At 38.3% G+C, this 26,384-nt stretch overlaps 1 protein-coding gene across 3 annotated transcripts; it reads right to left on the bottom strand.

The window, feature by feature from the left end:
* Positions 1–1,145: 1,145 nt before the first annotated feature.
* TMEM19 (transmembrane protein 19) lies at positions 1,146–22,432 on the bottom strand. Of its 3 annotated transcripts, XM_038155023.1 has the most exons (8): positions 22,183–22,432; positions 15,626–15,670; positions 12,336–12,486; positions 9,483–9,596; positions 7,916–8,053; positions 7,357–7,611; positions 6,144–6,353; positions 1,146–2,923 (listed from the first exon to the last, which is right to left on the bottom strand). In XM_038155023.1, the coding sequence occupies exons 3-8, from the start codon at positions 12,463–12,465 to the stop codon at positions 2,760–2,762; spliced, it is 1,011 nt and encodes a 336-aa protein (XP_038010951.1). In that variant the 5' UTR covers positions 12,466–12,486; positions 15,626–15,670; positions 22,183–22,432; the 3' UTR covers positions 1,146–2,759. The 3 variants fall into 3 exon arrangements, with proteins under 3 accessions (XP_038010951.1, XP_038010952.1, XP_038010950.1); XM_038155024.1 differs by lacking the exons at positions 15,626–15,670; positions 22,183–22,432 and adding an exon at positions 14,801–14,817; XM_038155022.1 differs by lacking the exons at positions 15,626–15,670; positions 22,183–22,432 and adding an exon at positions 12,730–13,157.
* Between the last annotated feature and the right edge of the window lie 3,952 nt (positions 22,433–26,384).

The raw sequence follows: 26,384 nt of genomic DNA, 5'->3' as shown, positions 1-26,384 counted from the left end.
GTGATTCTGCTACCAGTATACTTCAACAATCACGGCACCAAGTCTGGGTGAGACCTAGCTAAAGATTTCTTGCATGCAATTATGTTGAAATTTTACTTAAACATCTATCACATCCACCAATCAAGCCAAGCATGAGGACCTGTACTTCACAATTGTGACCGCTTCAATTAAAAAGTTTTTGAGTGTATTGCCTTGGTGCTGTGGAAATATCGATGCCACTTAATTATTAATGCAAAATCAGTGGCAGAGGTATATACTTGGGGTACCGATGGTTCTGAAGCTAAAGAATAATTTAAGTGTTTAAAGAATGGAATTGAATTTGTTAACTACAGTAACCTATTTTCCAATTTCAAATTGATCAGCTTCCTGGTCTTCTCTTAAATCCCCCTTTTTCTTTTTACTTCCTGCATTTTTTGTCTCTCCAAGTAGCACTTGGACAGGGGCTATCCATCTGCTGCCTTGAGAGCCCAGAAACTGCTCTTAGTTACAGGCAGTAACTAACCACACCAAGTTACAGGCAGTTTGTGACATTCTCCAATTTCTTCCCTGTATCCCCTACTCCCAAAGCTTGTCAGTTTACAGCTACTGAGTAGTTAAATGTAACGATATTTGCCAAAGCTACACTCAATATACCTCAATATATAACTCAATATATATAATTATATAATAATAATTACATAACTCAATACATTAATGAAGTTAATATAAAAAGGACAGTGAAGTTAATGCTGTCCTTTTCAGAGTTTAAGTGTGCTCAGATCTTTCTGTATACTGGAAACTTATGAGTGGGAATTTCAAAAGTAACTCAAGTATCATAACTAAGACATGACAAAAAAATCAAAAATAATGGCCTTTGAAGATGCTAACTACAGGACTTCAGTCAGATCACATTCATTCATATGATCACAGATCAAAGCATTTCATGCTGCTGTGAATATGAAACCAGATGTCTTCTCACTATGATAAACTGGTTTTCAAATGAACTCATAACAAGTAGTGAAAAAGCTGACCATGTCCACGTCAGTGGCTGAAAGTACACTTCAGGAAACAAAAGAATATAAGAATAAGGCATTTATCTGAAAAAAAAAAAGTATCTTACAAAAATTTTACTTGCTCAATTCTAGAAACCAACAATAAGAATAAAATCATAGAAGACAACTAATACAGTGTTTATTTAGAAGCAGTATAAGTCCAAACAGTGCATAAAATTCCCAAGTGTTTATTGTTATGGTTTAAGTGCATATATTACTTCCATAATTTTGTGCCCTTCCACAGGAGCAGACATAGAGCAGCTACACAATTTGTTCTTTTCAAAAACCTTTTACTACTTTGGTATCTCATCTTTATAATAGGGTAATACAGTGAAGTAGTTCCAGTGGTGAATTCCAGATCTCTATAGACTAGATTTCTAAAGAGCAAACTCAGTATGGAAAGTGTTAAAGTTTTTTAATATTCCCATAAAAGGTGACAAAATAAAAAAGTCAGTTGAATTAAGACAGGCAATATACACAAGACACTTGTAAAAAAACCCAGATGTTCAATACAAAATATTCATCTATCTCTAACAAAAAAGGAAAAGCTTTTCATAAGTTAAAAGTATGGGCCCACACTTCTGAATGTCAGCGCTGAGAGGTTATTATGAGGATATCTCTGGACTTTAAATACAACCTGTACTGGCTACATTACTTCCGCAACTTTTATAAATGAATGATGGAAGACAGAATTACCTAACACAGGAACCTGAGCATCAAAAATTAATTTTCTATTTTTAAATGGTTTATATGTGTGACTTCCCCCATTTGCAACAAGGATAACGTCTGTAGCTTCTTTGGCTGAGGCCATAATCTCTAAATAGAAGCCCCAAACAGAATGGGAAACATTTCCACTGCTGAGAAATAACCAAGGAATATAGTTTGGTTAGAATGCCAAACACCATGGAACAATTCTACACTTATAGAAAAAAACATTATCTTTCTAAAGAGATGATTGTGAATCCACAACTGTCATCTTTAATTTTAAAGTATTTGATAAGTACCACAGTATTGACAAATCTTCATAAATATCATTATGTTCAAAATAAAGATGTCAAAAAAGCACAGAAAAATTTATTATTCTTACTGGAACAGCCTAAAGTTTCTACTTTAAATTTAGATTTTTGTTTCCAATGTTATGTATGGATCATTTTTATCAAATCTATTCTCAGGGAAGTGGAGATAGAGAATAGGCAATAAGGCTGAATTCTTTCTTCCCTGCCCAAATACTTCCAAAAGACCTTACAAAGTGCAGATAATGAGAAATACCAGAATTCACCCACGTCACCCATGTTATCATTGCCTATATAAAGCTGCAGCGTATTTTGTGTCTAACTTGGATAATAGCCACAAGGCTCCATCACACTGATTGATGTGGATTAGACTTCTATTTCCAGCTTCCTGCCTTTCCAGATGCTGGGAACTGGAGAGAATAGACACCAACACTTCAGCTCCATAAATGGAGGATAAATGAAACAAGTGCTTCACCTCACTTGGCAATGACCTACATCCACCTGAGGAGCAGCAAGAGCACTATTGACAAAGCACCTTCCCGAGAGATGCTGATTGCCACATGAGGTTTACAGCCTTAACAAGTTGAGATGGAAAGTCCTTCAGCTCTTTGAATGTTTCAGATCCATCTCTCAAAGAGAGTTCAACTGGAACTCTTTGGAGTCTCTGAGCAAGACTGAACATAAATGATTTGCATGCAGAAAACCTTCAACCATTTCAACCCCTTGGCCAGAAAAACCATGCCGTGCCTGGAAGCACCAGAGCAATGATTACAGAAGAAAAAAGATTTACAGCGTTGTTGTCTAATATAGGTTTTCCAGATATGTGCTTGGAGTCTTTTGTTTGGTGGTTAACAACCATGCCAATTGTCTGGTCAAAACCTGGAAAAAGAGGAAAACTTCATTTTACAAAGCCAACCAAGATGCAGAGAAACTTAGTAACCAAGTAACCAAGTATACACACCTTCCTAAATTTATTTTAATATAACAGTGTATCTCTGTAGGAAGACATCATCAGACTAAACTAAATTATAATCAGTTTAATTCGATACCTTCAAAGAATGGGCTATAAATGCAATACTTTACATTAGAAGTTACTTCTTTTCAGAACTTTCATATCTTCTCTCTTTATGTAGTTTCATAGCAAAGAAAGGAATGAAACAAGCTAAATCAGAAGAGGAAAAAGCTGTTCCAAGTCACTCTAAAGCAAAGGATGCTGTTTTGCATAGAAACAGCTTATTAGCAACATGTTTTCTGGCAAGAAGATGTATTTGTTTTAAAAAGAAAATTATGGAAACAACATTACTACTTAATCTGACAGAAAACAAGCTCCTTACAAAGGCTGAATTTATAAATACTATTTACACAGCAATTTTGTACTATCAACAACTGGAGTTTTTTCTGTAGTACTTAGGTAATTTCTTGCTCTGCCTCTGTATTATCAATACTTGAATATTGTCCTTCATTAGCTATTATGGCACAGACACCATTATCCTATGTTTTGTCCAGCTGCACCATTCTGTATGCTGATAAAAGCACACCAATCTAGAACACCTGATCTTAACTCACACTGTAGTCAAGTGTAACTGGGTACATGCATACGCACACTTTTAAGGGTGGAACATTCCAAATGAAATCAGTTGAAGGAACCCGTGAGTCTTGGGCTCTAAATCCCCCCGGCTAGCTTGGGATTTAAGCCCGCACGGATCCTACATGGACAAAGTAAAGGACGAGAAGCGCTCTTTCTCCACGTGGTTCTGATGTCCTATTTATTAGCTGGAAGGGGACATCTGCATCGTAGGGTTTCCAGGTGAAGAAGAGAGTGAGTTCCAATCTCAAGGGACATTTATACCCGCGGAATGGGAGGCGGGGACGGAAGGCCACAGCTAAGGGGACACAGTGAGGAGGGGCGAAGGGAGGGGCTTCAAGGGACAAATCACCTTACCAGGGGGTACCATGGGAAAAGTTCACCCAGTGCAGAACATCTAAATACCTACATAATGCATCACAACACTCAGTATATTTTATATTTTTTTTTTCTTCTTAGATTTGACTGTCAACACTCTCAACCTAGAAACTTCAAAGAAAGCTGCTGCTTTAATTAAAAAAAATAATTCTGCACCTCAGACAAAACTCAAAAAACTCCCCACTACAAACCTCCCTGGCAGGTATATAGCTGGTATATATACCAACCTGTTTTGAAACATACATTAAACCTGACCTTCAATAATGCAAAAGAGCTACAGAAAAATCAAACTTCAGAGTCTAATAGTTTAACTCTCATCACTTGCTATGTTTTAGAGAGCAGTACTTTCTTTGAGGAAAAACTGGAATTAATTTTTTCTAAATATATGCCTCAATTGTACATAAAGTGTATATTCCAAGCATGAACAAGTAGATAAAGTAACAGTCCTTTCATTAGCTTTGTTATTTACAGAATAGGCATAGACTGATAACATGGGCAAACTTGAATCTTATTCTGCACAGCTATTCTAAGTTTTAATTAGTAACTGTGCAGGCAAGGGTGGATTTTTTTTCAGAAACAGCAGGTATCACAGACTACTAGATACACCACATCTAGGAATATTACGAAAAGGAAACACATTGACAGAATGGATTAGCAGCATACTGTTTTAAAAAAAGATTCACAATTCTTTATTCCCACTGCCATATTTATTGTTTTTCAAGATGCTGCATAAACGAGAGTATTTCTTCTGAGTCCAGACTGAAAAGGGAACAAAAAAGTGGGCTCAAGGAGAGACACAAATGAGCAGCACAGTTTTGCCTGTACCACATCACATATATCACAGCATGTATGTGTACAACACAGTATACATACTACAGCAATGCTTTTTAATTTGTAAAAGAAAGGGTGTAACTTGCATGCTGTCCCTGCTGCAGCTAAAAAGGTAAGTTGCTGAGCATGGAAAAATATGTGAAATGAAGAAGAAATAGATGCTGATAAATGCAGGCATACATTAGCTACGTTTACTCCATTCTCTTAATGCATCTGCCTCATTAGGAGCTTGAAACATTGTCTGAGTGCTTAAGTGTTTCTTGCTCAGGACAGAAATATCTCAAAAATCATCAAATAGTTAAACACTCTATCGTATTTTGAACTTTAATGGAATTACAAAGAATAGAGCATAAAAAATGCTGTATAGCCAAATCCAGAGGATCAACAACAGTTGGTAGATCTCACAGTAATGGCAGACCTAAACAAGCTGTGTCTCTGAGGCAGTCCATCTGCACATTCACACCTTGACTTACAATTAATAAATATACCAACAATGAAACCTGGAAACTTAAGTTCTCCCTGTAAACAAGCTGGTAAGCACAACAGTGTCACATATGGTTTCTAAACAATTTTGAAACATAGGATAAGTTTACAGCCTAGCCTAAAGGTTGTGTTGTGTTTATTCACAGGCAATTCTGTAGTGTTTATTCACAGGCAATGATCCTTCAAGGCAATCAGTAAACACTGAAACAATTTAGAACCAGCCAGTCAACAATTTTTTTTTAAATGCATACTGTCTTTTTATTTAAAGTTACAGCTAGTTTGTGATAATTTATAACTTAACTTATAGGAAACAGTGCTCTGTATTACAGAGCTTCTACCGGAAGCAGTGAAAAAAAACAGAAAGTCAACTATTATTCACTTTTTCTTACTTAATTCTTACATTTGAGCCTATTGCTAAGACTTCGAAGTTAGAAATGGAGCTTCTGCAGTGACAACTTAATTCAAGTAAATGGATAATATTAAACTGACATTTTTTTCTTATAAAATGTTACTATAATTAGACATATAGAAAAGGAGAGGGCAGCAATTGCTTCTTCCAAGGTAAGTCGTTTGGTATCTCTGTCTCTTCCAGTCATCAACATGACAATAAGCTACAATAAACAAATCAAATGTGGAAAAGGGCCAACAACCCTTGCTCCTTTTCATTATTATGTCCATTTGCTCCCTTTGTCCTTTATGCTGCTATTTCTGTAATCTATCCATTTAAAGATCATATCCTCAGCCCTGCTTGAAGTTCAAGTCAAATTTTAGGTTACATTGGGAGAGAGGGGGGAAAAAAAAGGAAAAAAAGAAGACTCTTACCACTGTATTGCATCGTAGCTCCCAAATATGAATCAACAATTGATCCCAGTAGGCCAGCTGCTGCGCCAAACACTATAATGGGCCATTGCGGAGCAGATATTTCCAGATCACTCACAAAAATGAGCTGAGTTATAAAGTAGGCTATACCTACTGTCATGCCTCCAAGCAAACTTGAGATCAGGCCCACTAAAGTAACTGCTCCATTAGTGCCTAAACAAAATAAAATGTAGCTGATTTACAAACTGGTTTTAAAAGACTTGTGATAATTTAAATGTTTTAAATGAAATATAAACTGTCCATAGTAAGCTTCTCCCCTTACATCTACTACAGCTTTTTAAGTTACCATTATGCTGTTGAGCAGCTTAACCTGTACATTACTGCCTGTTACTACTCCTTTCCTGTCTCCAGGGCTAGTTCTCTAGAAATATTCACCAGTATTAAATTAAATAAAACTAGACAGCACACACCTCTCTATGTCACCTAGTATTTGTCTGCTCTAGGAGGTGGTGGGGTAATAAAAGAAGAGATTTGCTCAAGAAAAACAGACCTTGAGATGTACACATTAAAGCAATGCCCTCTTTCAGAAGTAGTATACGAAGACATGTTTTACCAACACATTTAAAAATAGAAGAACCAAATTCATAAACAGAGATGTTTGATAGCTCATTGAATGAAAATCTGAATAATGCATATAAAGAAAAAAGAAATTCCCGTGCATTTAACTCCTATCCAACAAGATCTGTACCTCTGACCAATTTGCCAGCAAGACTCAAAAAAGGCATATTGCTTCAAATCAGCAATGACATCCTCCATGGAAACAACGTCTGACAGACAGAAAGTTCACTTTATTCACCTTTGGTAGGATATTAAAGGAAATGAGTGATTAGGTAATGAAGTGAATTTTCTGTACTGTCTCTGTTGAATATGTATGTATTCTACTGATTAAAATAATGCCTGAAAAATATCAGTTGATAACTTGTATTCAATGATTTCAGCTCCGTGGTTGTTATGCTCGTGCATCTCATCAACAAGATGCAGAAGAAACACAGCTGACTATATTCCATTTCAGAGAATGCATTCCTGCTAACCTTTTCAAATCCCAGATTTCTGCTATTTGTTTTTCTATGTGTTTCCTGGAACATTTCAAGTTGGATGCATAATTCAGAACAGATTAGCAAAATATTAAGAACATATAGAAGAAGTAACACCTTACCTACTGGAACCTGTTCCCAGGTTGTTATCAATCTTGGTTTGCTTTTACTCATAACACTACCAATCTCTGAAGCCCATGTATCACCAGCAGAGCATGCCAAAGCTCCCAAAAGGGATAAGCACATCCATGATGCTGTGTATTCCTTTGAAAAGTCAATAGGAATTTCACCTGGTCCATTTTCTATCATATATAGGAGAGCCAGCTCAGTAGGAACGCCACCATTACAGAATACCTGAACCCAATTCCTCTGGCCACCTGAAGTATAGAAACTGAATTTTAGAAATTTCAGGCAACTGCATGAGGCAAAAGCAAAATAACACAAATATAAAGTTAAATTTAAAAAGACACACATTCAAAACAGAAAATTTATGGCAATTTATTTAACAGAACAGAAGCAAAAGCAAAGTGGATTGCTAATATTCACAGGGATAGGGTCAAGGGTAGTCTCAACAGTGATCTCTATTCTACATGTTACATCTCATCTGACCATTTGAAGGGAACAAGAACATGCAGTATTTATTCTCTACAAGGAATCTAGAAGAATTAAATTTTGGCTTACCTTCTTTGTATTCTGAATCTATTTGCTTCTTTATATCTTTTCTCCACTTAGTAAGTTTTGAAGAGGTAACAAAAAATACAAACAAAGAAGAGAAGAAACTGTAATTTGCGACTGTAAGGATAAATCCAACCACCAGTCCTATGAAGAAAAAAGAAGTATATAAAGTTCTTTCATGTAACAATGGCTGTTTTGCAAAGCAATTAAGTACTTAGAATTTTCTGAATATGAAGAGTATCTTCCTAATAAACCTAAGACAATCATGCAATAAGAGATTCTGTTGAAAATTGCTAATTTTATTCTAACTGCTGAAGCATGTGATTTTTAAGACCTTTCGCCACAAATCAGTTATACTGTGCAAAAATAAAAGAGAAGCAATAAAACCCCCAGAATCCAAAGCATATATAACTGAAATTCAAGTACTCTGCCTGAAGAATACTATTATTTTTAAAAGGAGCAGATATATACCTGTGGCTGTGCCTCTATCAACAAGTTTATCATCACTTTAGGTATTAAATCCCACATCCAAGGTCTCCAAGATAACCTGTAAACCCTCCTCCATATCTTAGCAGATGCTACTTCTCTATTCTTTTTTTTTTTTTTTTTTAGTTTCTGATTTTTATTACACCTCTTTATTTCTCTAATTTTTTAAATATTCAATCTCCTTGATGCAATTCACTTTTATGTCCCCTTTCACAGGGGAGGCCTAATTTCACTCCTCACCATGAGATTACAATTCCAAAGGACTGAAAGAAAAATGGTTGCATTTAAGAGCAAATGCCAGTATAAATTGGCTAGCAGAGCTGTTAAGAGGTTGGAACATAAAAGTCAAGAAGATTTTTGCCAGTGTAGGAAATGCCTCACTTAAGTCTAACAGACAGAAGATTTGCAAAATGGGTGACATGGGAAGGAAGGATTTGAGGCCTTGTTTTACTCCACTGAACATCAATTCAGACAATGTCACAAGACAAGGGTGAATCACCTCACCCTGAAACGTTGCATCAGATTTCAATAAACACTATTGTATACTACGCTGGGCTTTTCATCATGTGGTCTAGAAAAACTTTTCAGAAACAGTCATTTGTTCTTAGTGAAGTACAGATTTAATTTTCTTATTTTTGCCAAGCCAAAAAATGCCTAGAACTGCTTCTATTACAGAAAGGGGAACCATCCAGAAAGGAGAACTGATTTCCCTACAAGCAGGAAGGCTGCTGACACGATCAGTTTAGGGTCTTTCTTTACCACTACCTCTGCCATTTCCTTGTTTCTCTGTGAATCCTTCTATATGTTAAACCAAACCATGTGATTTAACTGCATACTGTACTGAAGTTTTAAAAAAGATTCCAGGTTCATAACTATAATAGTATTAATCAAATCAATTATGAACAGTAGCACAGGGTTAACTTGGCTGTTTAAACAAGTATGAGAAAAAAACCCAGTATGAATCTGGGGTATGTGTGCTTACATTTATATTTTATTATAATTGAACCAGGTAAAGTCTTAAACTGCAAACAATATAAAGGACCTTTAGTACACCAAACATTTAGCTTATGTCTCAGAAAAAACATACCTCCTAATGCACCACTGTGATCAAGACTCTTCTTCTTAAAACCCTGTGTAGCAATAATTAATGGAACCAAGACTGAAAAAAGCCAGCGCCATGGAGAAATGGGTCGTAAAGTACCTGATAAATCAAACAACAGGGTTACACATGATTCTCATAAAGCCTTTATGTCTTCATGTCTGAAAAGTCATTATTTCCTGATATACACTTAAACTTTAATCTTAATAGAGATTAAAAGTTTTTATCCTTCAGAAGAAAGATATTCATATGGACAGAAGGACAATATATCTGCATTATCGACTCAATTTTTCTATTCAGCTATCGAAAGAAAATATATTTCATGAACTGAAACTAATTACAAAAAAATAGCAAAATGTGACAAGAAATAAATATGGTGATATTTTCCATTCTAAAAGGGATCTATGAACTTCAAAAACTAACATTTGAATTTACTGTGACAAAACTCCACTACCAAAAAAAGCCAAGCAAGACAGTCTGCTAGGTGAAAGTAGTGTGACCACTTCATGAAACATCAGCCCTTTCAGTTCTTCTGAAAGATGATGTAAGGTTTGATGTAAGGCTCTTGATGTAAGGCTCTTTAAAACATACTTTGAGCTGATGACGTTCTCAGCAAGATTTGAAGTGACAGTTTCAGTTTGAAAAACACACAAACTTCTAAAAGCTAAAGCCAATAGTTAATGTAGGTTTTGAAATAAAAAAAAAATTAAATCTTGAGAAGTTATTTATTGCATCTCCTATACAAATACAAGACATCACAAATCTTGCATTCAAGTAAGTCTCAACCTTGTAAAAGAAAGATTTCACAGAGGCACAGAGGCTTGTCTTGCTGGAAAGATAAACATGATGGTTTTCAACAAGAACTTTTGTGTCATCAGGACACCAACCTCTGCACAAACACTGGCTCCCTGGTGCGAAGCAGGACACAGTAAAACACTCATTGCAACATAAAGATTCACAAGAAAAAAAATCTTCTGTGTACTGAAAAGCCCCAAAGCCATAGTAGGTGAGCAAGGGGGATGTTGCAGCCCAGGGCTGAGTCAGAAATTCAGAAGACAAGCAGCAGTTGTGGATGAAGAGCCCTCCAGTGCTGTAGCCTGGTAATGCTTATCACAAACCAAGGCAGCTCTTGGTGCAAACTTGAGTGTAAGCAGTACTGGAACACAAAAGGGTTCCTTTTGTTTGGCTAACAAACAGAATTTTCATCTCTTCAAGGTAATTTTTAAACTAAACTTTTTGTATTTGCTTGTAGGAGAGAAAAGTATTTGTATAAAATTACTACTAAGTAAGACCAAGATAGGATCTATTATAAAACAATGAATGTGTTCTTCGACATTCTGGCTTCACTAACATCTGGCCCACTGTTTGGATCCTTAAGAATGACTATAAACTGTACATTAATAAAAGTATGTTTGTAGTATTTTTATATTTATATTAGGGACTGTGAATTTCACCACTTTTATGGGCTGAACCATTTTAAGCCCACTAATTACTGTATGTTTCATTCACCTCCTTGAAAAGCCAAGGTCTTTCCACAGTCTCAGGCAAATGAACAACAGAAGTTTTATGTCCTCTTTCTTCCATAACCATTCCCTGCAAAAAGGAGGATTTGTCAGCAGTCTTCTCCTTTTTATCAGGCCCAGTCCTGATTTAGCTGGTACCAGCTCTCTCCACACTATACTGTAAATTCCCACTCACATAAGAGAACAGGGACTAGAATATCCTAATTCTCAGAAAAGCTACATCTTTAGAGAGCAGACACACATAAATGAAGTTGCATGTTTAAATCCCACTTGGGTAGCGACAAATGACACAAATAAAAAGCTGGTTGTGAAGCCTGCTTCTGCATACCTTTACACATCTGGCATCTCACTACAAGCCAAACCAGAAGTATGCAGACAACACAGATTTAATTCTGTACCAGAACTAACCCATCCTAAATCACTGAAAAACACTGAGCAGAGACATGCAACTGCCTCTACAAAAGTCAGCTTATACTCGTGGGGTATTTATCGTCGCTTCTTCGGGATGCAGGGTGTTACTAGGCAGTTGAAGGTGTTCATACTCTATCCCTAAGCACTTTCAGCAATACTGCAATGACACTGGAGCTCTTCCAGCATCAAACCGGCTGGGGTCTGAATGATAAGTCTTTACCTGTCTTGAAAACGCAGTTAAATATATCTAGGCATAAACTGATACTGCAGGCAGTATCAGCTGCTTTTGCACACTGCCCTAAGAGTGGTCCTAGAGCTGAAAAGAGAGACTACAGAGAGGACTCGCATCCCCGCAACTGCACACAACTAAGTCTGAGCTGCCCGAGCAGAACACTGAGCTGACAGTACACACCTGAGCCAGCCACTCCATGCATACATCCCTGTCTTCTTATAGCATTTCCCGTCTCTCTGTTCCTCGACTAAGGAAGTCTTCCTGCATGACCTGTTCTGCACGTTGCAGATGTTGCCGATTCCTGAAACAGTTTTGAAAGCTGGCACACTCCTCCCATGCTGTCACATACTTTCCCTGATATAGAAAGACCTCTGTCAGCTCAGCCTTTCTTTTCGCTTCCTAATTTTTATTTGCTTTCTTTTGGAGAAAGAAATCATAAAGGACACCAACATTTTAAATTGTATGTGATTCCTGGGCAGAGCTGCAAGTAAGCGGCTGTCAGCATCTTCTAAAGCACTATCACCTATTTTAAGAGGTGAGGTTACCAGCTCTACCAAGGAAGGAAGGGGCTGTGCACGCCCCCGTTCCCATTTTTGTCTCCTGCCTAGAGGGTCCGGAGGGGAGGGTTCGCCCGTGGCCGTGCCATGCCAGCCTCTCCCCGGCCTTTGGACTCACCGTAGTACGTACTGGCAGTCATGGACACGATCCAGAACGCCAGCGAAATACAAATGAGCAAGTTCAGGATGACCATATTCGCCATCATCTTGAGGTATTCTCTGAAGAAATCCTCCTGGTGATAGGACATGGGAAGCAAGAAGGACAACACCTGATGGGAAAACACAAGGCGCAGGGCATCAGCGATACCGCCACCACCTTCTTCCTCTCTTTCTCCTCCCGCCCGGCCAGAGCCGCGGCCGGGCCCGGCCCGCACCGCCCCCGGGGCGCTGCCAGGAGGCACCGAGGCGCTCATGGAGAGGCTGCTGCGGCCGCCCCGGCCGGCCCACCCCGGGCTGCGCTGCGCGGCGCCGGGCGGCCGGAGGCGCTCGCACCGCCCGGCCCCGTCACCGACCTGTTCCCGGCGGCCGCGGGCGCCGCCACCATCCCGCCCCGCGGCCTCCCCGCGCATGCTCCGCCCGCAGCCGCGCGGGCCCGCCCGCGCCTGCGCCGCAGCGAGGGGGCGCTGCTGCTGCGGCCGGGGCCGGGGCCGCGCCGTGAGGCGCTCTCGCTGCCCTCGGGCGGGGATGGGGTCGCGCCCCGCCGGCAGACGCTGCCAGTGGAGCTCCAGTTTGCGAAATAAAACCAGGAACGACACGCCTGTGAAAGGCATGAGGTCTGTGGATAATTAGTGAGACCAATGAGTACCTGGATGAGGTTTGAAACTTGTCGGAGCACTTCGAAGTTCATTAACAACAGAAGAAAGAGACTTGAAACGTTTCCTAAAGTTGACTTGGGATGAAAACATGCCAAACCTGCCTGGTGGCTTTTCTTGGGGCACATCAGAATGACTCCCAAAACACTCTAGTTGTAAATAAGCTGACATTAGCTACGGGACAGACTGCACAGATCCCACTTCCACACATTGGAGACTTTGTCAACAAAGCACAATAAGAGGTGAAACTTAGCAACTTCCAAAAAAACCCCGGTATTTTGAGGCAGCAGCCTCAAAATAAACGAGAAATAAATGAAATAAATAAGACTTCAGGCATCCCAGGAGATAATGCTGAAGAAGCATTTAAGTATTCAGCACTTGGATCAAGCGGAATGTAGACCAAAACCTTCAAGTGGTACAGATGAGTCACCTCATGAACATCAATAACATCAGGTGCTTTTTTTCGTATGGACTTGTAGAAGCAGCAGCAGAACAGAATATCTACTAAAATATTCAGCAAGAGGCAGAGTAGTACAAAAAAGGACAGTAAAAGATCTTTGATTTACAACAGAAGTAGTTTTAAAGCTAGAAAACACAACTGAGCATTCTTAATTTAGGATTATTGAATTCAGGAATAATTCTGGCTTATGGAACCCATTTAGTTTTGAGACATGTTCTCTTATTTTTCATTCAGCATCTGGAGTAGGTTTCTGTCAAGGTGTAAAACCGGTTCATGTGTTCTTTCTCTCAGAAAAAGAACATGATTCTTTTCTCTCATAAACTTGGATATATTTTCGAGTTGTTGTGAAAGAAATACTCAGTTATGACTCAGAGCTGCTTCTTCAGATGTTGTCTAAGCTAAGAAACTTACTCCTTAAAGATTTACAGATACCTGGTTTTAGCTGAAGAAAGTAGGCCTATTCCAGAGGCTGAAGTTAATACTTGGCTGTTTACAATGTATTTTCTCCAGGCAATTAAAGACAAAACTTGGATCAGGTGCCTTAGAGAAGTCTTAATCTTATTTTCTGCTGTATCTAGTGGTAACAAATACCAGTAACACCCAAAATTTATCTCAAGTTGAGATACCTAAAACAGTAATACTAATGTAGGAGTGCTGATTTGGATATATCTAGTCTTCCTTCTTACCTCCCAAATTTTCATTAAGCATCCATCTGAGGTCTGAATTTGAGATCTAACAATCAGAGACTCAGTAGCTGGGCTGCTTTGTAAGAAGGGGACACCTTTCAAGAATAGCACTGACATGACATTGCTTAGGTTCTTCTGCAAAAATCTGACTAGTTGAGATTTTCAACCAGAACAAGATCAACTCTACTTAAACTGGTGGCTGAACAAGCAGCTGCTTGTTCTGGCACAATGAACTCCCATAAACCTACTCATTCTAATAAATCCTTAACTGTAATAAATTGTTTTATTTAATTTATTGCTTACTTTTTGTTTTCTAAACTGTAATAGACTGATACTGGAATTTCTGGTGGACAACCAAATCTTCCTGCAGGAATCCTAGAGCCCTGGCTGTTATGTGTGGTTCTGTAAAGCTGTGGGACTGTGATTACTGGTAACACACAAGCTGGTGTGAAGAGGGGGCAGGTTTGTGGAGCTCTAAAGGACTCTTCAGCTTCCTTCATAGATCCCATCCCCATGAAGTAGCACTTGGCACTGATTTAGGGACATACCAGACTATTGCACTGGTTTATCTGCAGGTCTTGTATCTTGGCTTACAGCCAAAGGTGCTGCTGCTGCTGGAGTTTACCTGAGCAAGAACAGCAAAAGGGACCACAACTCTCCATTCCTGGTGTGAGAAAGGTGGTTCTGGTCAGGAAATGTCTAACAACCAGTGAATAATGTTGGCTTTGACTCCTTTTTCAGCTCTGAGTCTTTTGTTAAATGTAGCTTCATACATCCTTCTTCCAGTGTTTCTGATTGCCAACAAATTTTCCCATAGTAGCTTGGTACACATTAAATGTTGCAAGTAGATTAGAAAACAAGAAAGAAAGGCACACAAAATTTGACTTCTTTCTACATTTGGAAGCTGAAAGAAGTAGCTATAGTTTTGAAAGTAGCATCTACAACAGCTCTGTAGTTGCCCCATGTATTGTGTTTAAATTACTCTTTTCTAGATGTTGCCCTTTTTTTCACTAGGTCCTGTAATAATGACAATAATAACAACAACAATACCAACACTACTTTTAATTCATAAAAGCTGGGTTTTTAAAAACTTAAATTGCCATCTAGATGCTTACAATATTGTGAATACAGAATTAATGTATTTAAAAAGCCATCCTGAATCAGTTAGAAAAGCATGATGTATATTTAATACATGCAATACATTCATTTCATAATCAGTTTTTCCTTATAACCCTCTCCCCATTCCTTATTCACACCTAATAGTAGTGATAAGCTTGAGAATTAAAAAACCAGCAAGAAACAGTTGCTTACAACAAATAGACCTGAAAGCTTTTCCTCACACTTTCCCATCCAAATTCATATGTGGAATAAGAAAAACATGAGAAGTTTAAATTTTTTAAAAAATGGAATTATAAGCTACCCAATATTTAGAAGAAGAGTCTCTTCTTACCTTTTACCTAAATGTATAAGATGCAAAGCACTGCCAGTGCAGTCTCTACGAGAAAAAAAAAAAAAAAAGTATGATTTAATAAGAGGCAGGAATGTGAGATTATTAAAAGCAGCGCAACAGAAAGAAGATGATGTACACAGCATGCTAATAACTCTTTTACACTCATTCTTTTCCTAGGAATTGAGTAGATTTGCCATAATACAGTATAACATTTCTAAACTTTTATGACAATTTTAGAAGTAGACTTTTCTTATTTTTTCGTACCTCAGAGATAGAACTTTCCAGTTGTCTTCACTGCTTAAAACATTATTCATACTAATGCTTGATAGAATGCATTATGAATAATATAGCTTGAAAGTTAAATACTAATTTAAACATCTTTTCTTCTCATTTGTTAATCTTTTTTTCTCAATAACCAAAAACTGATTGAAGACAAAATACTGTTCAGTACATGAAATTAAAAATCTGTAAAAATTGCTAACAATGTATTAAGTATAGCTGTTCACAAGGGCCTTGAATAATATTCACACTCTTAGAAAAGACAACATAGTAAGACTGTAAAATTTTATACTGATAGTGTATTTAGATAGTTACAGAAAACAGAAGGGGAAAAGTTGCACTGCAGATAAATATCCATCTTAAGTAGAGCATTCATAATTAGTAGTCACCTGTGAAAATACTAACCAAATTGCAAACTGTAATTTTCATACCGAAGGAATTGCTATACAGATGAATTCCTAACATTTTTGAGGCAGTTAAAAATGTCAGTGCTTAACACGGTATCAAAACTATTCATACAAGGGTTTGTATTGTGGACTACAAAGCAGCAAATGAAGAATAAATATCCAAATTGCTACCAAAAAAGAAGAGAACCTAGAATGAAGCTTTAAGCATTAAATTTATAAACTATGTGTGGATAGGATTTTGCATTGTGTTAAATTAATTTATCCAAGGACAATGACACCAATTAAATTTATTCCTAGTAGCCTAATTGTCCTTTTTCCAGTCATTTATTACAAGTGACCCAGCTTTTTGCTATGTGTTTATGCTGTTTTTCTACTTTATCAAGTAGATAAAGGAAAGAACCCATATGTTGAAAGTAGCATATGTTCAAGATTGTGATATCTCTAGTATATTTGTATTTTACAGAGGAGGAAGTTAAAGAATTAAACTAGAGTGCAAAAATATGTTAATAAAAAAAAAAGAGTTCAGCAGTGGGTAACTCAGTAATGGGGAGGGTAACAGTAAGTAAGGCAGGTAAAGATCTAAAAGGACTATGCACAAGGAATAACCATCTTCAGTCATAGACTTGCTAAGATAGTAAAGAGGATTTAAACTAAAGTTGCAATGGGAGGAGAACCTCCTTTCATCCCAGTCCCACTGGTTTGATGCCAGTGGCCCCACAAGAGATGCCCAGAACCTGGAGGAGGATCATAGTGATGCCTAAAGATTTTTAGCTTCTTTTTATATTTGTAGCTTTGTAGATTTTAATATATAGCTGTATAGTTTCTAGCACTTTCTTACACTTCAAAACACTAGTTACCCTTTCTCACACATTATGTCACCTTCTTGAAATGCTGTTTGGTCTTATTTTCAAGGAAAAGGATTTCTAACAAGGACATCTTGTTTTGCACCAGCACCTGGGAGATGTAACAAGATACAGGGCTAAGAACCCAGAACCCCTTGGAGGGACTTCAGTGGGGCAGGTCCAAGGGTGGCTTACCAGGGCAACCAGTCTCCCACTGGATGTACAAGCTATCCTATATACTTATAGGATATACTAATTAGTTAAACTTCTAAATACTGTGAAAATTTGATGCTGTGTGTGCACATAGGGATAAGCTTTCATTGAAAGACTGCTCTTTATGCCATCCATTCTAATATTGTTTGGAAAGTTTTTCTTCTGATTTTAGGCAGCAATAGGTTAGCAGGAGAGCATCTGAAGAGCAGCACAAAGGAATTCCAGCCACTCCAGCCAGTGAGTTGGTTTCATTGGGGGTCCCAACTTAAATGGCTCTATGCAAACACACACAGCATGGGGAATAAACAACTGGAGTTAGAGATGTGCACATGCCTGCAGGGCCACACTCTTACTTGGAACCATGGAGACATGGTGGGATGGCTTCTGTGACTGGTGTTAGAATGAAGGATGAATCTCTTCAGCAACAGATAGGAGCACCCTCATATTCACAAGCCCGCACCTTCCCAAGGGACTTTGACCATAACCATATCTATTGGAAGGACAACACAGCTGGCCATAAGCAATACAGGAGGTTCCTGAAGTGTGTTGATGATTACTTCCTTCTCCAAGTGACACAGAAGCCAACAGGGAGAGGTTTTTTGCTGGGCCTTGTTCTCCTCACCAAGGAGGGGCTGCTGCGGCACGTGGTGATCAAGGGCAGCTTTGGCTGTAAGTGACCATGGAATGGTGGCTTTCAAGATACTTGGGCAGTGAGGAGGGTGCACAGCAAGCTCACTGCCCTGGTCTTCAAGAGAGGAAACTGGTCTCTAAGGATTGGCTTGGTAGACTACCACTGACTGACATCAGAGCTGCATCTCTGCTGTACGATGTTAGTCATGTTATTGTCTACGCAGAATTATAGCTATGCAGGGAACAGGATTGGCTGGATTTCAGATTGAGATAACTTTTAAATTATTCAGAATCATTAGGTTACATACATTTTTATCCTGTGAAAACTCATGTCCTCTACATCTGCCAAAGCAAGTAGGTGTAACTTGTCATACATAATGATTCAAATCAGCAGTTTAACTTGTTTAGGCAGACCAGAAGCAGTGATGGAACTATGCACATATATATTTTTCCCACACTGGTCATAGTTAGATTTTAGGGTCTTGTTGGGGTTTAAACCCAGTTGGCAACTAAGAACCCCTCAGTCACTCACTTACCTCATCCCCACCCTGGTGGACTGGGGAGGAGAATCAAAAGCAAAACTTGTAGGTTGAGATAAAAACAGTTTAATAATTGAAATAAAAGAAAAAGAAGTAATAATAATGACAGTAAAAAGGAAAAACAAGTGACAAACAAAGCAATTGCTCACCATCTGCTGACTGATGCCAGACACCATCCCTGAACCCCAGGTAGCCCCTCTTACAGGTAACTCCCTCAGTTTATGTAACAGGGCAGGATTGTCTATAGTGTGGAATGTCCCTTTTGCCAGTTCAGGTAAGCTGTTCAAGCTATGCTCCCTCACAGTTGTTTTGGGTTTCTTGTTGTCATTGGGTTTTTTTTGGTGGGGTTTTTGTTTATTTGTTTGGGGTTTGGTTTTGTTTGGGTAGGGGGTTTTAGTTGTGTTTTTTGGTTGGTCTTTTTTGTTTGTTTGTGGGGTTTTTTTGTTTTGATTTTTGCTTTGTTTGTTGGGGTTTTGTTTTTTTTTTGGTTATGTACCACCTCACTGTCAGAGCAGGAGACCAATAAAGTCCTTGGATAAACACAGCTTAGCAACAACCAAAACATCAGGGTGTTATCAACATTATTCTCATACCGAATCCAAAACACAGCAATGTACCAGCTACCAAGAAGAAATTAACTCTATCCCAGCCTAAACCAGGACAGTTCTATGGCTCAAGAACCCTGTCATATGTACATTTAGGTTCTTTAGCAGACCATGCTAGTAAATACTGCTAAAGATTTAAGATTACTAACTTTCATTGTGCTTAAAATAATTTGTAAGAGATACAGGGAGGTGAGGGGGTCAACAAAAGCTACATCTATATATGCAATATAACCTTAATAAAAAATATTGCCTCCAGGTTGTTAGTGACCAGACCTGGATTCTTACAAGCTTGCCAAGTATTTTTAAAAATTTTTGTGTGTCTTCTTGTTATCAAGATTGAATGCAATGAGCTCAAAAAGAGATGTCTAACTGCAGACATGACAGTTTTATCAACTACTTGGAAGTCACAGCATGTAGAAGACCGATGCTTACTAGTCTTGATTTGCCAGAACTAAGCAGAACAAAGATGGAAATTTGATTTACTATTTTTTTTACTATTTTTAACTGACTATTCCAACAGCAGACTAATGGATTTCCTAGGGGATGTCTGTATTACAAGAGTTTTGTTTGCATTCTATACTGGTTTTAGAAGCAACAACAAAAAAAAAAAAAAAAAAACCAAAACCAAAAAAACTCCACAAAAAAACCCCACCAAAACCAAAACAAAACCAAACAAAACCCCCCTAACAAAACAAAAACAAAAACAAACAAACAAACAAAAAACAAATCAGGTACAACTGGCATGGTTTAAATTAGCTCAGCAGCACTTAGCAAAAGAAAAAAAATCTAGTATTCCTAAATATTTCCTAATAAAGAAACAACACTAACAGGCTATCAAGTCCAACTATTTGTGAATTTATGTTTCACTGTAGAGGTTCAAAGCATAGAGCATACTGTGAGCCACTGGAAGATGAAGAGCAATGGAAACGTGTGGCTCATTTCAGAAATAATCTCCTTAATGGGATGGTAAATTACCCTTTCTTTGAACAATGGCTCAAGTACCCAAATGCTGTGTCTATGTAAATAGCTTTTGACTGAGACTTTTCAAGCAGTTGCTCATAATGTCTTTATCTGCATCTGAAAGAAAAGGGCACTAAGCTACACAATGGCTGTTTGAAGGGCAAACTCTGTCAATGTAATCGATGGGTGATAGTGTTTCATCGGGTCTCCAGTCAGGATATGACTTTGTATCTTCTCCATTGCCTTTGGCCAAGATTGTGTTCAGCTGCTCTAGGCCGTAGTGACTCCAGTTCCCTGTCTTTTCCATGCGAAGAGAGTGGGATGTTTGTAACAAAACAGACCTCATGCATTCTGCAGTGAACTCTTTGTGGCCGTACCATGCTTCAATGCCATACAAATCAGGGAAGACGTGGTGATACAATGTGCAGACTGACCCAAAAACTCAAGGGAGATTATATCAACACCATCAAATGGATGAAACCATATGATGAATACTGATGGGCTCCTGGTAGTTCTGATAGGAGAAATACAGTAACATCACTTCATCCAGTACTGAATGTAGTCCTCATTTATGTCTGTTTCAGTTGATTAAGACTGGAGGCACAGCAGAGGTTACTGCATATGTACTTAATTCAGTTCTGACCAGAGAAGTATAGAAAAATAGTTGCTATCCCTCTTTTCTGCAGTTATATTTCTGACTTTACATTTATAATCCTTTATATGCAATCTACTAAGGCATGTAAAATGCCTCTTAAATCACCTTCAATTTTATTTCATCTTTTTATGTTACGAAAAGCATGGAATAGTTGAAAGTAAAGTATCAAAATTAATATGAATATTAAAACTTAATAAAAGCACTATTAGTATTACATTATGTCTGGGTGTTATATACAGACAAGAGGCACAAGCATCAGCTATGAAGACACAGCTTAAATACTCAGGATATTGTGTCTCTCTGAATTAGCAACAAGTACTTTATGTTTCTATAGCAGTTAATCACAAGAAGTTAAAAAAACTTCACAAATGGGCAAAGTTTGAGGAAGAGAAGTAATATTGGTCAACACCTTGTTCTAGATCACATGAAAAACTTAACAACAACATAAAACCAGATGATCTGCCACTTTTTTTATACATAGTGAGACATTTTATTGAACATTTTATTAAAGGCTTGTAAAAATTGCCTTGACCCCTAAGCAGAGTCTTTGGATCCAGTAATAAGATAAATTATAAAATCATTTTTCAATTGTTACCCATATAACACTATAAGGAAAGTTCATGAGGGAAATATTCAGCTGTGGGTTGAATGCAAATTCAAATCCAAAGCATAATGGGACCGTCCTCATTTATTACAATGTAGAAATCTTGTACCGATTTGGTCTTGTTCCACAGAAGACCCTACACTTTAGAAGTAGCCTATTAAAAACTAGTGTGGACAGCAGTGGTATCTTACATTTTTGAAGAGAGTTATTTTTCTTACTTACACTGCAGCAATTATTATGAAGTTCTATATTATAAATTAAAACTCATAATTCTTAGATTTACTGCTGATTGTAAATTTGTATGTGTAAGGTTGTACCTGAAAAATTATATATTGTGTCTTACCTGGGCAAATGTTCAGTTTTTTGTAAAACCAGATAATTATTACTTCCTCGGAGAGATAACTATTGGAGGATAATGCACTTGCCAAATGCACTACAGATTTAGCTATATTTTAGCAGATAGACAAAAGCAGCAAGTACTCTGTGATCAATGAAATGGATTTTGGGAAATCTTTGTAATAAAGAATGAGTTTTTTATCATTGAATATTTATTAAATCAAAAAAATAAGCCATGCAAATACAATATTTTGACTTTGGCAGTAGAGAATTTTGGTCCTGGTTCTACCAGGGCAAATACCCACACATCCAACTTCAAACACTGCTATGGAACTGAAGGCTTTTTCAGTTTAGAAACTGGATAATTTAGTATGAAATGTGAAAATATCCTGGAAAAGTAAAACTACAGAATGAGGAAGGAAAGTTTTACAGAAAAGAGGTGGCTATAACAACACGTGTTCAAAAGTTAAGCAGAAATATCCCTTACCGTTTTCTCTTCAGTCCAGAGTCAGCGGAGCTGGTGCAGAAAAAGTATTTCAAAAGTAAGATGTGTATAAGTCCTATGACAAAGAATTGCAGATTCCCAATGTTTTCAGCAACTGAAGTTTCTCATCAGAAAGACTATTGCACTGCCTATTCTGCTGCTTTGCTGTGATAATTTATTCCCATTCTTTCAGGCAACAACAGTAAAGTGATGCCACAGGAAATCATTCCGTCCTGAAGCAGATTAAAAATGGAGAAGTCAAGACACTAACAAACAGGGCGGAGCCCAAGCCACTCTTCTCATGCCAAAACAGTGTCAATTAAAGATTAATTTTCTTGTTCTCCTGACTTCAGAGATCCACCCAGTGTCAGAAATTGGTATTGAAGTCCCAGAACATCCTGTCACTGTACACAACACTCTAAGGTAGCACTAAAGTTTTAATCTCTGAAAAAAAAGTTTTGACAAGCTGGGGGAGGTGGGGGGGGGGGGGGGGGGGGGGGGTATGGAAGCACCTTCTTCATCTGTGAAAGAAATCTGCATTTATGCCTTATTTATGCCTTTCTCATAACAAATATAAACTAAACTTGGTGCTCTGCTTTTCAAGATATTAACTTCTTCAGTTCTGTGAACTCTAGGACATCACTATAACAACAGGAGGTGAACTCCCAGCTACCAAGTCTTGCAAGTCATTTATTTTTTCTTGATGACATGGACATTTGATAATATGGATGCATAAATGAGAATGACTCGGACTCAAACAAAATCTTCTTGGAAGAAATCTCAATAAATAAATAAAAAGTGAACATTTTAAACATCCATAATTATTTTAGTAGAATGGCTCATGACTTTTTAAAAATATATTTTGCATACTTTTGTCTTGAGATTTTACCAGCCTGCTTTTATGTTAATTACTTGAGACTTCCACCAGTAAATATGTCCAACTATCTGGAATTCATCTTATATGTTTAATTTCTCTTATGTCAGACACTGATTTAGTTGTCAGCCTTAGGCATGCTGGAGCTAGTTTGTTTTTTTTCCTTCCCCTAAAGATTCAAATCCAAAAGAACATTTGTCAAAGACTGTGAAAACAAGAAACTCGAGAACTCTTCTAGAGTCAGAGCTACCACACAGAGAGCTTCTGAATTTGTTATTTCTTTTCCTGAAAACTGATCTTACACTTTTACTAGAAAAGGCTCACATGCAAATATAACTGGTAATGAAAAGTTTTCCATACAATAATCAGGCCACTAGTAGCTGCTGGCTGACATAAGATACTGAAACTTTTGCAGAAATAGCTCATGGCATGATGTTCAAGAGTTGTCGTAGGACATTTGCATATATACAGTCAATTTGAGCTTATGGATGTCACTCTCCTCTTACTAATTAACACAAGGAGATTTCTGCAATGTATTGCCCTCTGAAGTCACTTTACATCAGAGGAACTGGCACAACCAGGAAAGAAACTTTCCTTTCTGCATTAACTAAGACAGAAGACTTTGATTATATATTTATACTGCTAAATGAAAAAAAAAAAAAAAAAAGCAGCTGCATGCAGCTGAAACACTGACCTCTCAGTAACTGACACTGCTTAACTGTAAAGCTACTCTCCAGATGTATTTTGACTGCTCTGAGGAGATGATTCCAGGGAGTCCCTAGAGAGTGGGCTAAGCACAAGCTGGTCTTGAAAGATGGAATTTAAGTCCACCTATTTAGCAGAACAGGCAAAGCCAAATATCCACCCTCTGCCTTTGTGACTACCACGCCCCCATCCCCTTCAACTTGTTTCCTTGCTAAGTTACGTTCCTGAGCTTTCCTGAAAATAGTGTAAAGAAAAGTTGTTTGGAGCTGGACAAAACATTTAAAATTCTTTAATTTTCCTACATATTTATAGTTCAGATTACATTTAAAAATAACATTGAAGTGCTGCAAGAAAAGCTGAGAAGTTGTCCTGGCACTGAGGGTCGTGTCACACCTCTTTATGTATCAGTTTAATTCTCTGGGCCTGCAGTCCCAACACTTCACAGCTACCAACTGAGAAGTAATATGCATACTCGTTTTTGTAATATCACTTTTATAAGCCATTCATTTTTTTAAAGTCAAGCTGCCTTATTGGAATGTTTAATAGTAGAAATAATCAGGCAACCTGGTGGCACAGTCCAATGGGATGTCTTTTTCAGCTGGTATGAAAAGACATCGAATGGAAAAAAACTAAATTAAACCTAAACAAAAGAAATCATGAAAAGTCATTGCAGCTGGTTTTTTTTTTTTTAATTAAAAAAAAAAAACCACCTTGATACTCTGGTTCTAGGATATCCCTTAACTGTTGCTGTTCCCCACCATGTTGCAGCCCTTTTTTAAAAGGGAAAACTCTGCATATTTCCACCTAGCACAGACACGTTTTCCAACAAAAACTCCTGTCAACAGCCAGGACTCTTGCTGTTCTGTCCTTACCCTGTAGCATTACATTGTGGCCCTGCCTGTGCAGATTGCCATGACTGCCCTGCTGTCATTGAACAACCCTTAGCATCCTTCCATGACATCAGAGCTCTTCTCCTACAGAAGCCAGACATAATCCCTCTTAGAGATGGCTCCCTGTGGCTCCACAGGCTATCCATAGAGTCATAGAATGGTTTCAGTTGGAAGTGACCCTAAAGACGATCTACTTCCAACCAACCTACCATGGGCAGAGACACTTTCCACTAGGTCAGGTTGCCCAGAGCCCCCTCCAACCTGGCCTTGAACACTTCCAGGCGTGGGGCATCCATGAATTCCCTGGGCAACCTGTTCCAGTGCCTCTCCATGCTCATAGTAAAGCATTTCTTCCTAGTATTGCATCTAAAGCTACCCTCTTTTAGTTTTAAAGCCATTCCTCCTTTTCCTATCACTACACACCCTTGTAAAAAGTCCCTCTCCAGCTCTCTTGTCAGCCCCTTTAGGTACTGGAAGGTGCTATAAGGTCTCCCTGTACCTTCTCTTCTCCAGGCTGAACTGCCACAACTCTCTCAACCTATCTTCATAGCAGAGGTGCTCCAGCCTCTGATGTAGCTCCAGGATGTGATGTCTGTACTTCCACCAAAGGAGTGGAAACTTATTATTGCTCTCCACTACAAACTGCAGGACTTGCTGTCCTGATTAGCACTTCTGTACGTGCACAAGAGCCATTGGCTTTCCTTAGCTATGTGTTACACCAATTCCGGATATACCTTTGGGGCTATGCACAGTTGTGGATAACTTTGAAAACAACTCAGCTTCTTAACATCCCCTTGCACTCCTATGCAACTGCCTTGCTGCTATGTTTAAGCTCCTCTGCAAGCAAGAGTACTGCCTGCTCTTAGCAATAGTAAAACATTACACTCATGTTCTTCCTTATGATGATACCAAACAAGAAATGGCCTTAATTGATCAATCAGCAAGGACAGTGGGTTTTTCTGGCTGGCACATTCCTGTAAATGCTCTCATCAGCCTTTCTACATAGCAGTCACCATTTGCTTCTCTTTCAGAACTGTTTTGCAGGCCTCAGCCCTGGGAGATGAAAACATTGCCTGGCTGTCCCCGGAATGCCAGTTACACCACGAGTCCTCATGGCTGTCCCCAGATGACCTCCTTGCTGCACCTCAGCTTCTCCTCACTTCCTTTGCTGGTGTGACTCACCTGGGGGCTTACCCTGGCAAGGGGGTGTGATTGCATCAGTACAACAAGCTCATTTTGCTCCAAATTTTCTCTAAGAGCACAGCAACACTCCAGCACTTGTCCAGTTTGTTTGGTCCATAACATCAGATGAAGGGTCAAAACCAAAGATGCAGCACACCCAGACACATGGGTCTCCTTTGTAAATTTGCAAGTGGATTTTATGCAGATGTCCAAATAATGTAACCACAAATACACTTATTTAATCATAAACTTTTTCTCAGGATGGGTAGAGGTCTGTCCATGTAGAAATGCTGATGATACTACTGTCACTAAGAAACTTTTCAGACAATGCATCATTTTGGAATACTCATTGTACCACATAGTGACCAGGAGACTCATTTCCCAGGACTGGTTGTCCAGGGGATCTGTCAAGCCCTAGGAACCCAAGGGCATTTACACTTCGAGGGGGCTGAAAGGAAGAAATCTGTTTAAGAATTATACTGGCCAAACTTTGTGAATAAACCAGCCTAAAAGGGACAAACGCTTTCCCTTTGGCCCTAACATACATCACTGTA

This window comes from Motacilla alba, chromosome 1A (assembly GCF_015832195.1).
Source record: "Motacilla alba alba isolate MOTALB_02 chromosome 1A, Motacilla_alba_V1.0_pri, whole genome shotgun sequence".
NCBI lineage: Eukaryota > Metazoa > Chordata > Aves > Passeriformes > Motacillidae > Motacilla > Motacilla alba.
This window is presented reverse-complemented; position numbering and strand designations above follow the sequence as displayed.

Coding starts and splice junctions, on each gene's coding strand:
- TMEM19 (XM_038155022.1), bottom strand. CDS start 12,987: ATGCCTTTCACAGGCGTGTCGTTCCTGGTTTTATTTCGCAAACTGGAG. Junction 7,612..7,915: donor AGATTCAGAATACAAAGAAG/GTAAGCCAAAAT, acceptor TCTATACTTCAG/GTGGCCAGAGGAATTGGGTT. Junction 6,354..7,356: donor CTGGGAACAGGTTCCAGTAG/GTAAGGTGTTAC, acceptor TATTTTGTTTAG/GCACTAATGGAGCAGTTACT.